The sequence below is a fragment of the Equus quagga genome, chromosome 17 (assembly GCF_021613505.1).
Source record: "Equus quagga isolate Etosha38 chromosome 17, UCLA_HA_Equagga_1.0, whole genome shotgun sequence".
NCBI classification, from domain to species: domain Eukaryota; kingdom Metazoa; phylum Chordata; class Mammalia; order Perissodactyla; family Equidae; genus Equus; species Equus quagga.
Genome location: NC_060283.1, coordinates 29,186,740 through 29,205,019, shown reverse-complemented (window position 1 = coordinate 29,205,019; position 18,280 = coordinate 29,186,740). Strand labels below are relative to the sequence as shown.

Here is an 18,280-nt window from a genome sequence, read left to right as displayed (position 1 = left end):
TATTATTCCTATTCTTACTACCACATGGAGAAGAATACAAAAGAACCCTGATTTTTTAATCTTTGAGGAGTCCATTGAAGAATGGTTGGCAGTTTTATCCAGAACCTTCTCACACACATCGTTATCAAATGTTGATGCTGACAAGGCAGCTAAAGAATGACAGAAATGTGTGGACTTGGCCTCTCCTCTCGTGTAACACCCTTCTGACTGTCTGCCTGCATGAGGTAACTGAACAGCTGTCAGAAATCCTTCCGTAGGTCTCATTCCTGACTCACAGTTGCTCTCCACTCCCGGGATATGAGGTTAAATCTTTAGGAGTTTTCATTCATTGTATAGGAAACTTCTTGATCCACACTACCCTCCAACCCTGGGGAGAAGGGAGGCTACACTTTATCCCATGACTCACTTGATTTCCTAGAAGATTCCCTTCCCATCGAGGGCTCAGAGGAAATGACCTTGGTGCGGATGAAAGAAGAAACTTGCATATATTGCCCATATCACTGGCATCATAATGCAGAAATGTGAACTGCACATTTAGAGCAAGGAGGCTCACTCTGCTAGAAATTCTAGGACACAAGAGTAGATCCTAATGTTTCATGGCAGGAGGCCTATTCTGCTTTATGTATTATCATTTATTAAACTCTCAGCAGGCTCAGAACAGATCTGAAAGACTTTAAACATATTTTTTACAGCATCACTATGTGTGTGACTTTAACTCTTCACACAAAAGAAATATTCAGAAATCTAGTATTGCCTGGGAAGTTGAAGAATCAGTCCAATAATCGAGAAGAACGCATTATTTTATTAGCATCTTTTCTAGGTTTTATAAGTACAATTAAGCAACGATCTGGACAAGCCAGGTCTATTAAATATAGTTCATGAACTCATGAAGAACGTCTTCCTGATTCAGACCCTGGGGCCTTCAGCTAGCTCACTCATTCCTGAAGTTTTAGTAAGAACTTACTATAAGGCACATCACTAGCTTAGGTTTTGTGGTGATGAAAAAAATAATAGATTTCTGGCTGGTAAGGTGAAAGCGGGGGTCAAAGAAAGGAAGTAGAGAGAAAGAAGGAAGGATTTCAGTGGAAGTCACCACACAGAAGTGGAAGAAGATCAGAGGAGGAGAAAGGAAGGAGGGTAGGACAGGAAGATGCAGACAGGGGGAATCTGTAACCCAGAATGCCTGTGGCAAAAAGAACACAGATGTGGTTTGGTCTAATCATGTTTTTTTTTTTTTCCTAGGCAGGCATACAGGACCATCATAGGGGTCTGAAACAAATGCATGTAAAAACACTAGAAGTTTCCAGTGACTGAAGGCACACAGCCTCCTTGATGAAGGAGTGGAGACTCGTGCTCTCCTGGGCTACCCTGGATTTCAGAACCACTGACCACAAACACACAGGAAATGGAGACAACACTGCTTACATGATTCACACAAAAAATCCCACCCACTTACGCAAGCATTTTGATATCAGTATGAACTCCAGTTTTTCTCTCTCTCTAGCTGTATAATCATAGGTAAGTTAATTCACCTCTACGAGCCTCAGTTGCCTTTTCTGTAAAATGGGAATAATAATACCATCTCTGCACGTTGTTGGGATTCCATTTGATGGATGTTACGCACTTATCATGGCTCTCGGCAGATAAAAGGAAATCAATAAATGATAGCTTCTATTATTATAATGATCACGATGATAAAGAATCAAGAGTTAGTGTCTCTGGACGAGAGTTTTCTCTTCTGTAAAATGAGAGGCTGGGACCCCACTCACAAGAGCTCTTATAGTTCTAACACACCTCGATTTCACTTTTGCTTGCATGGCCTGAGAATGGCCTCTGTTTTCTTCTCTATGAGTCATGAGCGACCCAGATCTAAGAAGCATTGCTTTGGGACACCAGAATATGGGAGCCGTGGTTCTTCCACACACCCTGGGTCACGCCAGATCCCTACTCTCTTGGGTTTACTTGACTTTTTCCTGCTCCTGCTCAGCTTCAGTGTTACTGATTGGTTTTTCCAGCTTGTCTCTCTGTCTTTTTTTTTCTTTCAGGGCACGAATCAGCAAACTTTGTATATAAAGGGCCAAAGAGTAAATATTTTAGGCTTTGCGGGCTACACGGTTTTGGTCAGAACTACTCAACTCTGCCATTTAGCACAAAAGCATCCCCGGAAAATAAGAGAACAAACGGTGTGGCTGTGTGCCCATAAAGCTGTATTTGAGCACCGGATGTGAATTTCATATCATTTTTATGTGTTGTGGAATAAGATTCTTCCTTTGATATTTTTCCAGCAACATAAAAACATAAAACCCCTACATAACTCCCAGTCCACACAGAACACTTGGTGGATAGGATTTGGCTCACGGGCCATGGTTTTCTGATCCATTTTCTAGGAGAAGCTCCAAAAAAGAGAATGTATTTGGTCCACACCCACCCGCCCTTTCCTGCTAGGAGGGCTCCAGTATCCTCTGGGTACCCCAAGACCTTCTCACCCCTGCACCACAGTGAAGTAAGAGCTAGCCTACTTACCACATGATCATGATCACTAACTTCATGACGATCTCATTCAAGATGTTGAAGAATTCCACCATCAGCTTGGCCTGCTCACCCATCTTCCCCATGGCGATGCCAAAAGCAATGAAAAATCCTATCAGACCTGTTGGGTGAATCACATTACACAGAAGGACAGATTATAAAGTAGGTGTTTCTTCTCCGGCCTTCTTTACCATTCCCCATGCGTGGCGCCATGTTCTCACTGCCTGTTATCCCATGAATCAGCCATTAAAAGACAAAAGCATTCTATTTCACACTGAAAGTGCCTTTCCCCAGGATAGGACTGGAGCACTGCTAGTTTCTTGAAGGAAATGAACTCATTTTCATTCCAAATGAAAAAGTGCTCTCTTCTTCCTCGTCCTCACTTAGGAGAGCATGTGTGAGCAGATTCCGTTAGTACACAGATTAACGCAGGCAGGCTTGTTGGGACTTGGGGATTATCACGCAACCTTTGGAGCCAATATTTGAATAGCAGAGACCAATTAGCCAGTAAAATCTCTGCCAGGGCTGAGGCTATATTGGTTTGGTGTTATCCATCCCTGGCTGGAATGTTTCACTCTAGAAAAATCCTAAACATAAAATTATTTTTTTATTGCTACTTGCCTAATGTGAGAGGCAGGAGGAATGTCGAAAAATCAAACGGAAAGCAATGCAAAATCCGGAACAGTTGGGAAATCCCAATAGACCCAGTTTGTTTGGATTTAACCTATTATTTATTAATTTATCACAATTCTTTTCATGGTCAACATGGTTAGAAGGCTTTTCTTTTTCATTTTTTCAGAAGAATAAAGAGAACATAGCTTTTACCACTTCCTGGCCCCTCAGACTTGTTCTCCCTTCACTTGACATCCTGTGACTTCCATGTAAATCCAGTCCCCCTCAGCCTCCAGGGTCAACCCCAAGCCCAGGCCGGAAGGATATGAGGAGCTCTGTCTCCACCTTGACATCAACATCAAACTGCCCAAGTCCTGGACCAACACCAACACCCTCCTTGGGTCTCATCTCTCTCTTGGCTTTTGCCGCATTCCCTGCATCTGGGCATCCGTCCTGGGAGGCTGCCTTACACTCTGGTTCCTCCACGGCTAGGTCTGGCTTCTTTCCGCCCAGAGGAGTCTCTCTTGCCATCACCCCTTTTGCCCTCAGTGTCTCACCTCCCGGACTGGAGTCTCACCCAGACCTGCCGAGGAACTGGGGTGCACTACATGGCTAACAGACATCCCCATTACTGCCTGGGGGCTGTCCGAATCTCTGATTACCGGTCCCATGGGCCTCCCCACCCCGACCCACTATTGTCAGTCCTGAGGCTCTGACTTTTTCTACTTACATGGACTACATATCACTGTACCTGTCTCTTTGGCTACAAGACTGCTTGCCCATCTGCCTTTTCTCTGAACTGCAGTATGGACCATCCTCTCTTCCCTCTCTCCCTCCTTGTCCCCACATCCACCCTGTCCCGGTTTGGCAGTGCCTCATTTCCAGTCCCTCCCTATTATACCCAGTTTCCTCTGTGTCCAGTTATGTTTGGAGTCTTGGGCTGCATCAGTAAACACAGCTTTATAATTTGATTCTCTTAGCAGAGAGTGCTTCCTCTCCGAATTTCTGATTATGCCGTTTCCCTATTCACCAAAACCACTCGCCTCCCCACACCAAGCCCATAATAACCCAGACTGTTCACTACCCTTCACAGGACCCTTTCTCTCTTCAGCAGAAAGAATCCAGCACTTCCCCTCAGGACTGTTAATCCTTGGTATTTAATATTTTCCCTTTTCAGCTCCTGGCCAGAAAGATTGACAAGTGACTTACAAGTGAGTTTTTAGCCCAGGACAGGCAAAGGTTTAGTCAGAATTGGATCTGAGAGAGAGTGGCCCAGTTCTGCAGTAACATATGACATCACATCCAGGCTATTCCAAAGCCCTGCTCTCAGCCCAAGGCGAGGAATTTTCTAGGTGTGTCGTGAGAAATAATCTGTGAACATTCTGGCCGAGAATAGCTAGTGTTACTTGGTTAATTTCATTTGGAAATTTTAAGAAAAAATGTGCAAGGTCTCAAAGTCCCAAAGAACAGTAATAAAAAATCTCCCATCTCAGCGTCCGCAGAAACTGGCCGCATCTATCAGGACAATAGAGAGATACTGAAAGGGGAAATCTCTAGCAGGAGTTGATTTAAGCACTTGGAATTAGGGTGGAACCCAGAAGTGGGTCTGAGGATTTTTGGGGAAAGAAATGAGTCCTTAAAGAAGTGGGAGGCTAGGGCTTTATCTTCACTTATTGCAACGTTTGATCCTCGGGACTTTCCAAAGCCAAAAGTAAAAACAAAAAAGCCACCATCTCCACCCTTGGAAGACCATGGAAAGAACCTTATTGCAGCCATGATTTGTAAATGGGAAGTTTCTCAACAGTCTAACTTCCCTTGGCTTTCCAGAGTTGCCATCTGCACTTGGAAACTCATGTCCAGCTTGTCATTTCCTCTATAAACATCACCTCATAGAACTCACTCACCGGATCAGGGGTGTTTCATTTGAACAAAGCCCTCTTAGACTTGGTCATTAGGGTTGAAAGAGTAGTGAGTTGTGTTGAAACTCCCCAGTACAGCCAAAGATCATGTGACTTCCCAGAATCCACCAAGACTCTGGAAACGACCTCAAAAGTCTTCCGAATGATTCACCCCAAAGCCTTGGCCCCATTACTCATGGCCTCAACCTTCCCCAGAGTGTGAAGAAGACTGTGGGGCCACTTTGACTTCGGGGATTGGATTTTTCGTTATGACCTGCGCAAAGGGCCCAAGGGGAGTTGGGAAGGTCCTGAAAGGGTTGTGGGTATCTGGCCAGTGGAGGAGAAGAGCTACTCAGGGGTGGATGCCGAGGATATCTGCAATCCCTCCTTCTCAGAGGACCTCTCCCACTTTCTCCTTCCTCCTCTCACCTCCCACTGATTGTCAGCAGTGTTTATTGATCTCCCATTGCCTGGCAGCCTAATCAGCTTATCTCCTTCCTCACTCCCACTCACCCAACCTGCTTCCTGCTGGGCCAGACAAAACGATCCTCCAATAAAGCTTCATAAAGCTTCCATTTTTCAGTGGCTAGGCAATCCTGCTCCCTCTACCTCGTTCTCTCCACCATTCTGGATGAGTAAGGGGCAAGTTTATCAAATTTAGAACAAAACAGGATACCAGTTAAGTTTTTGAATTTCAGATAAACAATGAATAATTTTTTTAGCATAAGTATGTCCCATGCAATAGCTGAGACTGGACATCCTGTATTTTATCTGACAACCCTACTAAGGAGACCAGGGCATTTAACCTCCTTGAGGGCAAAGTGGAAGGATCACTGAGCTCATCCATTTCTAAACAGCTCTCATTCAAATCCTTAGAAATCTTGCTTCCATAGGTCAACATACTTCTTCCACCCAGATTCCCCATGTCTCCCAGCTTATGGCTAAATATCCCTCTTTCTTGTCTTGGGGACACCATTCTAATGGTGGATGAGGGTTATGGTGGGGAGTGGACCAAGGGGGTGGGTGGGGAGAGAACTGGGAAAATTGGAGTCACCTACATGATGGCGAGTCTCCATCCTCCATTGGGGGTGTTTTCTGATTGAGCCCCTCAGCTCTCCTCTCACTTTTAATAATGACAGTAGCTCATGTGAATAGAGCATATGGCATGTATCATTTAACCCTCATAATGATCTACAAGAGAAATGCCAATTTCATCCCCACTTGACAAATGAGGCTCAGAGAAGTGAAGCAACTTGCCTACAGTTAAATAACCAGCGAGTGGTCCATAAAGGACAAGCCCAGGTCTGTCCAACTGCAGAGCCAAAGAATCTCTGGGATGGCATGCTAAGAAGGCTCCAGTCTAGGGGAAAGGATTCACTGGAATCCCAGGAAATTACACAAAATAATCTCCTTTGATAAGCTCCTTTTGACACCAATGCTAATGCCTTATGCTCCTGACAGCACTGCATTTGTTTACAGACTGTGAGAGCTGGGGTGGGGCTCCTCCATGCACAACACAGCACTGGTACACAAGGGCAGCTCAAAAAAAAATGCTTGAGAAATAAAAGAACAGGATGTGTAACGTTACGAAATGGGGTCTGAGAAAGTGACTTGCCAGTGCCACGCAGAAAGTCAGGGCAAGCGCCTGATGAATGTGAATACCCTCTCTTTTCCCATAACCGAGCTCGAGCTGTGATGTCCCCTCATGGTCTCGCTCCTGCCCATCTCCCTCTTCCTTCATCTCTCAGCTGTCAGTCCCAGTGACCCTCCCCAGAGAGAGCCTCCTGCTCCACCTAGAGGACAGCAGAGCGATCGGCTTTCTGAGAAGGGAGTGAGGGATGCCGAGGTGCTGAGATGCAGGGAAGGCTGGCCGTTGCTGAGGAAGCTGAGGCGCCTCCACCAGGGAGAGGAACACCAGGTTGCCCACCTAAGACATTCATGCCGTCCTTGAACTCCAGGCCCTTCTTGATAACCACGTTTGTTTCCTCAGGTGTCTCTGTCACCGTCTCGTTCAACAGGGAGATGACAGCATTGGTGGCATTGCCCTCTTCATCTGCTGGAGGCGCCACGAGGACTTTCTTCGTCACTGTTTGAATCTAATGGAGAGGGGGGGAAAAATAAAGATGAGCTTTGGTCTAAAAGTCACGAAAAGCCTGGCGGCTTACATATTTTAAAGATCCCAGGATATTAAAAAATAATTAAGAAATATCAAAACAAAGTTATGAAAATTAAGGAATATTTTATGTTTCTGCTTGACAAGGTGATGTTTTGTTGCACAAACACAGTGGGAGATGACTGTCCTCATCGCATGATAATTACAAGATTTATAACATTTATTTGTAATGCGTGATCCAGTAACGCGACGCGAGCTTCAAGTTGGGAGATGGATTTCTGCTTCTTTCATTCTCTGATGTCAACGTCCATCATGGATGCTCTTCATAACTGTGAGCCTAGTTGGAGGACCCTCCTGGCCCCTTGTGATGGGCCCCGGAACTGGTCAAGAAGAGGAAGGCAAAGGTCTTGGCGGTGGCCAGATAGCACCTCACAACCCGCCTATTTTGTTCCTTCCTGCCTGGTTCCTGTCAGGCAGAGTCTTCACAGACCAACTCTCATTTGGGCTCCTTCCAGATCCAGGCTGTGCTGGGCATCTCCCTCTGGGTGCCAGATTTGCCAGCTGCCAGCAGCCACCATGGCAGGGCCACTGGCTTATATTTCAGATCCAAATGTAAGATGGGAAGACAGCCGCTCCTTCTGGGCAGTAATTCCAAGCCTTGCTCGAAGTTCCTCAGCCATCTCTGTGCAAACGGTCTCCCCAGAACCTCTCAGGCTCTTCCTCGACATCCGCGGCAGCCGTCCTATTTTTAAAGGTGCCAGGCACACTGCATGCAGAGCACTGTGAAAACTTACATCTCAGCCCAGAGAAACACTACCTCCAAGGGCATTAAAATAGAACTCATGCAGAATCCTAGGACGTCAGTGCCAGCACAGAGTAGGCAACAGACAGCTGAACCGCGACTAGACGTGGAAGAGGAGGTAGAGAAAAGTCAAGCAACTTGTCAGATGCCACAGAGTTATTGGCAGAACTGGGACTTCAACTCAGATGGCCTGACCATCACTGAGTTCTTTCCACCACCTGCGCCGCTTGATAAACTGTGCGGACCCAAACCTGTTGTAGCTGGGTCCAAGAGTAGGCCACGCAGAGCTGACCAGCTCGCTGAGATGGAGAGGCGAGGCAGGGAACTGTCTGTTCCAGCCTGGCCACAGGCACCTGTGCCGGGAGGGAGGAAGCCCACGCCGGGTGTGTGAGTTGAGAACAGGCAGGTACGGACCGCTCAGTCTGGACGACGTCGGCATGAAGAGAGAACGCAGCGGTGATCAGAAGAGAGGCTTCCGTGAGCAACAGGCATTCTCCCAGGAAAGAGGGGGCCCAGAAGCCAGCTGTTGACCTATCCTGAGAATGCTAAAGCAGCCAAGGCCTGCGTTTATAGGAGTGATGGTCGTGGGCCTAAGTAAATGGTGGCCGCCAGGATCAGGTGGGAGGCTAGGTGCGCCACGCTTGACATCTATTACCTCTTACGTCCACGGAAACCCCTCAAGGCTCCCAGGGCTAAGTAACTAACTGCAGGACAGACACTAGTTAGTTGCTGAAGCAAGGTTCAAAATGAGTTATGTTTGACACCAAAATCTGACTTCCAAATAGCACAGGCCAGTGGCTTAAGGTGAAAGCGAAAAGGTAGGGATACTGAAACGCAGGCCTGGTCCCCTGCCTGCTCTCCATTCAGAGCCTGTTGGGGTGGGACAGCCCCATCTGGGTGCCAAGCCCCATCCACCAGAGTCCAGGCCGCCATGGCCGCTCACGGTAGACCAGCAAAGCCTGCGCCCTGAGCTGCCCGCCTCTCCTCCCGCCCACCTGCAATCACCAGGGAAGCACACCTATCTGGAGCTCTGTGCATATCCATAGTTCCAGACTGATTTCTTAAAATGAGGAAACCAGTCATCTCCCTTCCTCTGAGAATAAGAACCCAAGCCTGACCCTGGCCTACCACATCCTGTCTGAGCTGGGCTGTGCTTCCTCCACTGCCTCCACGCCCCCCACACTGGCCCCCTTCCCTTCTCTGAACACACCAAATACCTGCCAACCTCCGCAGGCCATGCCTCCTCTCGGGCTCTTCCCCCAGCTCGTCTCAGCCGGGCTCATTCTGACGCCTGTTGTCGCAGCTCAGACGTCTCCCCCACCCACTGCCTAGCCCGTCATGCTGCCTCCAGCCCGCAGAGCGCATTTATCCTAATTTTTAAGTATCTTGTGTGTTTCCCTGACTTTTGTTCTGGTCTGTCACCGTCCCCCACTCCCCGACACACACAATGTAAGTGAGCTCCACAGTCAGGGAGCCCGACCGTCTCAGTCCCCACGGCCTGCTGTGCACAGCAGAGAGCCTGGCACCCAGGAGGCACACACAAGCTATCTGCTGAAGAAGCAAACACAGCACTGGATTCCCTGGAAGAGGAGACCCCATGTGGTCCCTGTCACTGGGCTTGAGTAGATGTGTCAGGCCACACCTTAGGCCCGTTGCTCTATTGGAAAACTCACTTTGGTTCAGAGCAGCAAGCAAGAGGTCTCCCTGCTCTTAAAGATATAGGTCCCGCCCCCTTGGGCCAGACAGCCGCCGCTCTGGGGACAGCTCACCTTCTCTTTATGTCTGTGTCTATCTCTGGTGGTGAAGCACCCTCCACCCATGAGAGGCTATTTGAAATCACTTCTGGCTGTCCATGACAGGAAGGCATCTCTCCAGCTCCCTCTCTTTGGTAAGACGATGGCACACTCCAACAGTTCCCTGTCTCGGACCCTCTTCAAGGTCCTCCTAAGCCCATGGGATTGCACTAGTTTCAGATGCTTTCCTCTGGGCTGCCTGAAGTCCGGCTTGAGGAATCTGCACCCTCCCTCACCTGAGCTAAAGATTCTGTATTACTTTTCCTCTGCTTGTCCTAACCCAAAGGGACCTTGGCCCTAGGCTTAGCTGAGGCACTAGGGCTCACTCCTCAGATGAATTTTGCCAGTAGAGTGGCAGGTGCAGAGTGAGGTGGGGAGGGAGCAGCTCGGTCCTCTACTCTAATGGCACACAGGGCATCCTGCCACGTGCAGCTATATGCAGAGATTGCCTGTTGACCAAACTGGTCAGCAAGCATGAGCCTGGGCGACACCATCAAAACTCCGTCCAAGACCAGAGCAGCAGCTCCGATTGCCTGCCTCTTCTTGGTCCTGCCCTACTGACTGAGACACAGGGGTCTCCTTCTTGCATGGAGCACGGTTGTGACCGGACACAGACAGGAAGCCCAAACCTGTCCGTCTCCTGTGCCTCTCATGTTACCCACCCCCAGTCTTCTACCAGCTCAGCTCCCAGCAGCTGCACTTCCAGAATACTCTCTCCAAAATGTTAAGAATAGACTTGGCTCCCAATTTTGTCTATCACCCCAAAGAAAGCAAATTCACCTTTTTAAGCAGCCTGCGGGGCAAGCACATTATACAGAGAGAGAGCTGGTCAGCGCCTCCTTTCCCAGCCTGTTTCTATTCATCTCCAGTGCATCTTCCGCCGCCGGGACTGGCTTCCTTTAATATAGCTCCACACCACAAGTGCCCCAAAGTGGCACTGGAAATCAGAGAATACAGCTCAACCCAGAGTAATTTGGGCTCCGCAGTGGTTGGCAACTGCATCTGGAGGGCGGCTGGGAGTACAAACTTTTCCCCTAAGCAAGCCGTTTCCTAAGGTCACTCATGTGAGTCCCTGGAAATGGCTGGAGGAAGCTCCTCGGCCCTTTTAGCTCCCACTCGGTCTAAAGGGAACTGAGGTGGGTTCTAACCTAAACTGGCCTTGGGGCTGGACAACAGGCTAGTGAGTGGGGCCTAGGCAGCTGTCTTAATGGGTTCCACTCAGCAGAACCATCTGTTTTTGAAAATCACAAGGTTTTAAAATATATATAAGCCTGTATGCAGTTGGTAGGAGTATACATTGTTACAAGCTTTTACAGGACCATTTGGCAACATCTGGCAAATTCAAAATATAAAACTCTCTGGTAGGACATTTTAACTTCTAAAAATGTATCCTTTAGAAATGCTATGCACCACGAAAGAAAAAGAAAGAGAGAGAGAGAGGACGCTAAAACACCATTAAATGAAAAAGCAAGGTGTAACAATGTATGCCATGCAGTATCGCTTGGGCTGAATTCTCTTAAAGATTATACACATATACACATGTACATGTGGCAAAGAAAATACATGGGAGGAAACAAAATTCTCAGCATGGGTAGCTCTAAGGAAAGGAAGTGGGGACTTGAATTTTTACTTGATATGTATCTATACTATTTAAACTTTCCACAATCCTCATGTATTACCTTCACAGTTTGAAAAATACACCACCCCTGGGCCCATCCTGCTGATCCTGATTCTGCAGGGTATGTGCATTTTTTAAACACACCACGTGTGGTTTTGCTGTACCACTGAGATGGAGACTCACTGGGTATTCTAGAGGGTTGTGGGCAAAAGTGATAAAAATGTGCCTGTGGCTATAATCAGCAAGACAAAAAACAGCAAATGTTGGAGAGGATGTAGAGAAAAGGGAACCCTCATCCACTGCTGGTGGGAATGCAAACTGGTGCAGCCACTGTGGAAAACAGGATGTAGATTTCTCAAAAAATTAAAAATGGAAATACCATATGATCCAGCTATCCCACTACTGGGTATCTATCCAAAGAACTTGAAATCAACAATTCAAAGAGACTTATGCACCCCTATGTTCACTGCAGCCTTATTCACAATAGCCAAGACATGGAAGCAACCCAAGTGCCCATCAATGGATGATCAGATAAAGAAGATGTGGTATATATACAATGGAATACTACTCAGCCATAAAAAAGACAAAATTGTCCCCTTCACAACCATGTGGATGAACCTTGAGGGCATCATAAGCGAAATAAGCCAGACAGAGAAAGACAAATACCATATGATTTCACTCATATGTGGAAGATAAACAAACTTACAGACGGAGAGAATAAATTAGTGTTAAGGGGAAGGGGGGGTGGAGGGTGGGCACAGGGGGTGCAGGGGCACACTTCTATGGTGTATGACAAACAATAATGTACACTGAAATCTCACTATGTTATAAGCTATTATGACCACAATAGAAAAAAAATGTGCCCTTGGACAACAGAGACAGGAACCAAAAAGAAGGGAAGAGAAAAAAGAAACAAGAGAGAGGGAAGATCCCAGAGCAAAGAGATATTAAGTGAGAGGAAACAAAGGGAAGATTAAAAAGAAACACGCAACTCCAATCCCCAAATCCTGCCCCGAACACCTCAAACAACCTCTAGACAGAGAGAATGAAATATTAAAGAAATCGCTCCCCAGAGCTGGCTCATTGAAACAGTCTGCAAGTTATCACTTTGGTAACTCAGGAGCGTAGGGAAGCAGGAACACAAGAACTCTGCTTTACCTGTTGAAAACAGGCTTGGACCAGGTTTTCGGGGAAGAGGTTTCGAATAAGGTCTAGGAAGGCATCCAGGCTGGACACTTCATCGTTCTTCTTCCCAGGCCCCAGCTGCTTCTTGAGTTTGGGGTTCCCTGGGTGGATGGCCAAGACCAGGATGACGCCCAGCACCGCGGCGATAATGGTCGTGGACATGTAATACACCATGGCTCTCGTGCCTAAGCGCCCACTCGCCTTAGCATCCAGGCCCGACAAACCTGGGTTGAAAAGAAATCCAGAAGGATTAATTCTGTTTCTGTTCATTACCCATCTCTGAACACCTGTAACTTGACTTCCTGTTAGACTGAAACGCATTAATGGTTAATTAAACCTCCTCCTATGGAATATTTGGTCAATCCTACAGTTTACAATTCTATTTTCCAAGGACATTTTTGAGATGCTAGGGAACTGGGGAGAGATGGAGATCACCTGGTTCAGAGTTTATAAACTGGTCACTGACTGCTTTTTTGGCTCTGTAAGAGTGAGCCAAAATAAAGTTGAATATATTCGATGTTTAATTCTGAGGTTATGCCCTTCCCACTTATTTGGTGTTAAGATAGCCTTTCTTTATGAAGTGAAGGTGCTGGTACACGCTAGTTCTTTACTTATTATTTTGTTTTAATGTCCTCACTTGGGAAAATAAAAAGCTTAGCCATACGTATTCAAAACGTCTTCTGAACACATCACTGGTCCTTGAAATTGAGAGCCAGGAACAGTGCTCTCCGCACAGCCCTCTCATTTCCCTGAGGTGTAGAGTTGGAGACCCACATCTCCCAGCCTCGCGGAGGGCTCAGAGAACACGTGCATAAAGCACCCGCGGAGGCTCTGTGATTACTGGAGGAAATTCCAAGCAAGTCACAAAAACTCCAGCCTTCATTGGGTTTTTTTCCAGTTGTTTCTTCAATTTTTCTACTTCCTGGTTTCGGTTCTTGCTTTTACTAGACAGAATGACTGCACCCCTTTCTGGGGATCGGTCTTTTTTGCCGTGAGGGAGGAAGTCATTGATGTCAACTTTTCTGAATTAAGCTGACCCATATATGACCCTCTTTCCTTACAAGCTAAAGTCTGATTCCAGCCAATGGAAGCTGGGTTTCCTTACCAGAATGGCCAATGTACTATCTGTTAAATAGGCAGAAGGGAACATTTTCCCTGGTTTGGAAAGGAGCATTTGAGGCGAAAGCACAGCTTCACTCAATCTGGGCTGGATGATAGGACCTTCCTGACGCCGGGTTCCAGGGCTTCCAGTCACTGGGTTCTCTGGTCAACTATCTAGCAGACTGTGGAACAACCTGGCAGAGCATCTGGATCGCTTGGAGTCAGCAGAGTCACTTCCGTCATAAGGTGCACAGTCCAGAAGGACAACTGTCTCAAGGTCACCCAGCTTATTGACACCCAAATATAAACCAAAGCCCAGCTTCTCCTTCTCAACTCAGAGTTTGTCTCTGAACTACACCAATTTTTACCCTGTCCAAATATTATTATTTGGTAAGGAGGAAACTAGCAGGATAAGTTCATGAAAGGAAAAATAATTCCTTCAAAGAAAATAATTCTTTCAGCCAAAAACAAGTGAACATGACCTGCACATTAAGGGTACCTTTCTTCTGAAAAACTCGAACGGTTTCATGTCTAGTATTTCATTTATTTTTAATACCCACTTCCCTCTACACCCAATTAAATAGTAAAGAGAAAATTTCCTTTTCTATTTATTACCTTTGTTATCACTTCCTGAACAAAATATAATTTAGGAAATGAAAAAAGTATACATTAAAAGTGAAAATCACTACAGGTATCATCACTTCTAACATGTGGCTGTTTCATTTTTTGTTGCTAGACACGCAGATGGACTATATAGCAATAGATGGCAAACTTTCTTTTTAAGGTTGATTATCCTCATTTTAGAGACAGAAAACCAAGGCTCTGGAGTAAAACGACACAGATGGTCACGTTCATTCATTCATTCAACCAAACTGAGTTTCTACGGTCAATCCAAAACCCAGGGGAGGAGTCCACGCCCCCTGGCCGGGCACCAGAGCTGGGCTCACCTGTGATTAAACTGGAGATGATTAGAGGCAGAATGAGCATTTTCAGCATCCTCATGAGGATATCCCCCGGGAAGGCTATTAACATCACCACATCTGGGTGGATGGGAGATGCCAGGCGGAGAAGCCCTCCACACACTGCCCCCAGGACAACACCTAGAAGGAAGGGGGAAAAATATGAATTTATTTTTTGCCCTAGTCAAAGAAATAGCTCCAGGGACTTATTTCAGTGACACTGACCTTTCTCATACGTCTCCATTATCAGATGATGAATACTATGCAACAAAAATACCACAAGATGAGTGAAGTTGATTTTGGTGGCTAGTGGAAGAATATTTTGTACCTCCAACTATTCTAAAAGGCAGCACTAGAAGAGGCAAGGAGAGCCTTCTCAAGGCTTTACGGGAAGTATGACATGGCAACTTGACTCCAACTGCTTTGAGGATATCGTCCACGGTAGAGTCAGAGATTGTCATCAGAAATAAGACACAGTGCCAGATATTGCTTCTCCTCCCAGCCTAGGCCTGGCCACACGGCACGCTGCTTAATGCATTTCTGCCCTTTTTAACTGAATATCAGATAATAGGAACATTTGATGGACCAAACTGGTGTGAGTTTCCTTTTTTCTTCTATTTTCTTCGGCTTCCAATTATTTCACCGTGGCCCACACTCTAGGAGTTTTGTCCTTTACTTCTACGTCCTCTTTCATAATCTTTACACTTGCTGATCTTATGAGAGATCAAGGAGGGTCTCTAAAAATACGTAATATATTAAAGGAAACAATTTGGGCAGAGATGCCGGCCGGAGCGTCTCCCTTTACGTACTCAGGGATTCCACAAGAAAAACTTCAATTCTCTCCAAACCAGCAGCCAAACTAAACCACGCTTGTGGAAACCACAAATCAGGTCATAGCACCACTGGTTGTAAGGGAAGGAGGGGGATCTTAGGTACATGGCCTCTATGGTGTTAACTCCAGGGATGCAAAGGGAGTAATGTGGCTGGAAGCCTGATCTTGTTCTCTTCCGCAGATGAGAAAACGTGCTCCTTCAAGACCTGTGATGAATGAAATTTTCTTATGTGGAGGGCAACCCTGGGAAAACTCCACCACTCTTGTGGGCTCCTTCTATTCAGTGAATCAGCTGGGGCAAGCTCCCAGTCCTGACGCCAGACCACTGACATTCAAGATGACTGGCTCAAGGAGTGGAAGGGAGGGTGTGTGTGGGGAGGGGCGGGCAGAGACAATTGCTCGTTGCTTCTGTGTATAGCCTGAGAGCTGTGTGTAGAACGAGGGAGGGATCCAGAAAGGAAAGGGTGTGGTTGTAATTACAAGAAACTGCAATTTTCCCCATTTTGAATAAACCCTGGTGCAAAACCTAAGACCAAGATTGTATCAACAGTCACACAAAGGATACCCATGGCCTGAGTGAGGCCTGAAGCAGGGGAGCAAAATTGCAAGATGGAGCTGGAGCGATCAAGGCATGTGGACAAGCCTCGTCCACACTGACCTCACTAGCTGATGTGCTAATGAACCTAAGTAAATGAGGCATTCGGAGAAGGTTAGACCTTGGAGCCCTCTTGGTGGGGTTTTGGGCAACTGTTGTCTTTATCTTGATACAGGTATTTCCCTAAATGTGGTACAGTGACCACTTCCTTTGGAATCACCTAGGAGACTCGTTAAGATGCAGATTCCAGGGCCTTGTTCCCGAGGGCCCAAAGCAAGCAGGGCCTGGGAATCTGCATGTTGGCACACTCGCAGGAAATTTCTATGCATACTGAAGTTTGAGAAGCAAGGAGGAAAACAAATGGCTAGGGCAGGTGAGGGGAAGATTATATCATCGAGGCAGCCGTGCCTGGGCCAACCAGGCCTAGGCAGAGCATGGGGGAGGGCTGGCTGCCAGAACCCACTTTCCCACAGAGCCAGGAGAGACCCAGAGAAGCGGGGCAGGTGGGCACCTACCAAACACGGTCAGCGTGAGCAGGAGATTCTTCCTCAGCTTGTCACACAAGCGCAGCCCCAGATGCCGGTGCCTGGGCTCCTCTGCGCTGAGGTGGCTGTCGTGCATTCGCACTTCCACCTGCTTGGGCATGTTGTTGGCACTAAAACAGAAGGGAAGGCAGTGGTTAGAGCCTGCTGGCCACCTGCCCTGTTCAGGTGGAGGGGCTCAGGTAGTGCGAAATGAAACTGGCCTCCTCCAGGCACAGTTGGGAATCTGGAACCATGGGCAGGAAAATAAAACCCAGAGCAACTCAGGGGACCCCGAATTCCAGCTCACCCACAGGCAGGACACTAGGACACCCTGAACACCTGCATGCCAGGTGCTTCCATCCCTTTGATCTTTATCATCACAGTAAAGAAAAGGAACACCGCAGGCGGTGGGAGGGTTTTTCCAAGAGCTGCCCACCACATAACTCCCGGAGGCAAGTATTCGTGCCCCATTCCACAGAGAGTGACTTGCCCACAGTCTCAAGGCTAAAAGAAATGGAGATTCAAACCCAGATGTGTCTGGGTTCAAAACCTGAGCTCTTTCATTCTTGTATTAACAGCAAAAAGGTGACTTTTGAATAATCTACGGTCAGGAGAGTCACAGCCTCAGTCATGCTAAATTAAAATGCCTCTGAACTCAAACCTTCCCCATCCTGGACACAGAAAAGTCGTAAACGCTGGTAGTCCAAGTTTTACCTCTCTTTTGGAAAAAGATGGTTTAGCTACTTTAATGAAAAAAAAAATCAATCCATTGTGGTTCTTCAAAGGTCACTTGAACTATCAGGACTCTGTTGAACTGCCCAGGAGTCGCACTCCTCAGCCTCCAAGAAGTGTGGCTTTAAGCAGCACGTGATTGCCTTCATTCATGGAGGCAGCCCAGCCCTTTGCCAGATCAACCCCATATGAACCCAAGCTGTGCTGACAGTCTGCCAACGGAGCCCCGGCCAGGGTAATGAGTACACTGCCTCTTTTTCCAGCTTTGTCATTTCCCAGGCCATTAAGATTTCATATTGAAGCTTGGGGATTGACCCAGGGAGGCCAATTTTTTACTTTGACAAGTTAGGACAGTTTTGTTAGCGGCCATTAGCAACCACCATCATGTGATAAAAGAAAAGAAATCTTTAACACTTGGAAAAACAGGCCACAGTCTCTGGATAAACGGCAATGCCTCCCAAGAGAGTGATGTGTCAGCCTCGCCCAGATATTCTGACCACAGACTGGAGAAGCCTTCCTTTGGAACCAGGAAGACCAGTGGTTTGGAATCACTGGTTATAATGGAAACAGCGTGGGTCTTAGAATCAAAGAACCCAGCCTTCAGATCCTGACTCCATCGCCTGCCAGCTGTGTGGGATGCAGAAAGAAGGACTTGATGCCTGCCGTGTGCAAATTAAACCTGATAGCGTATAGCAGAGGCCTGGCGGGGCCTGGCCCGGGTAGTTCTTTTCTCCAGGGAAGAAGAGACACACAACACTCATCAAGTTCATGACAAGGGTGACATTTAACTCTGGGGACCTACCCAAGGCACCACCATTCCAACAATACACCATGCTTAACTTCCAGTCTCAGAATTAAGGCCAGGGACCCAAATACAACTACTTCCTTTTTCACAACAGGCTGTTTAATATACTTGCTACCAAAATGCTTTAAAATTGGGAACAACGTTGCATGGTCTGGTAGCATAGCCAGATGAAAATACTAGTC

General features: G+C 47.0%; 1 protein-coding gene across 9 annotated transcripts in view; it reads right to left on the bottom strand.

The window, feature by feature from the left end:
• Positions 1–18,280, bottom strand: part of SLC1A2 (solute carrier family 1 member 2) — a 134,814-nt gene that overhangs the window by 37,594 nt on the left and 78,940 nt on the right. For all 9 annotated transcript variants that reach the window (XM_046643856.1, XM_046643857.1, XM_046643854.1 and 6 more), the window contains 5 exons: positions 16,553–16,692; positions 14,599–14,751; positions 12,524–12,774; positions 6,967–7,135; positions 2,524–2,650 (listed from right to left, as the gene is read on the bottom strand). In XM_046643856.1, coding sequence (XP_046499812.1) covers positions 2,524–2,650; positions 6,967–7,135; positions 12,524–12,774; positions 14,599–14,751; positions 16,553–16,692 — 840 coding nt within the window. The remainder of the gene's footprint in view (positions 1–2,523; positions 2,651–6,966; positions 7,136–12,523; positions 12,775–14,598; positions 14,752–16,552; positions 16,693–18,280) is intronic.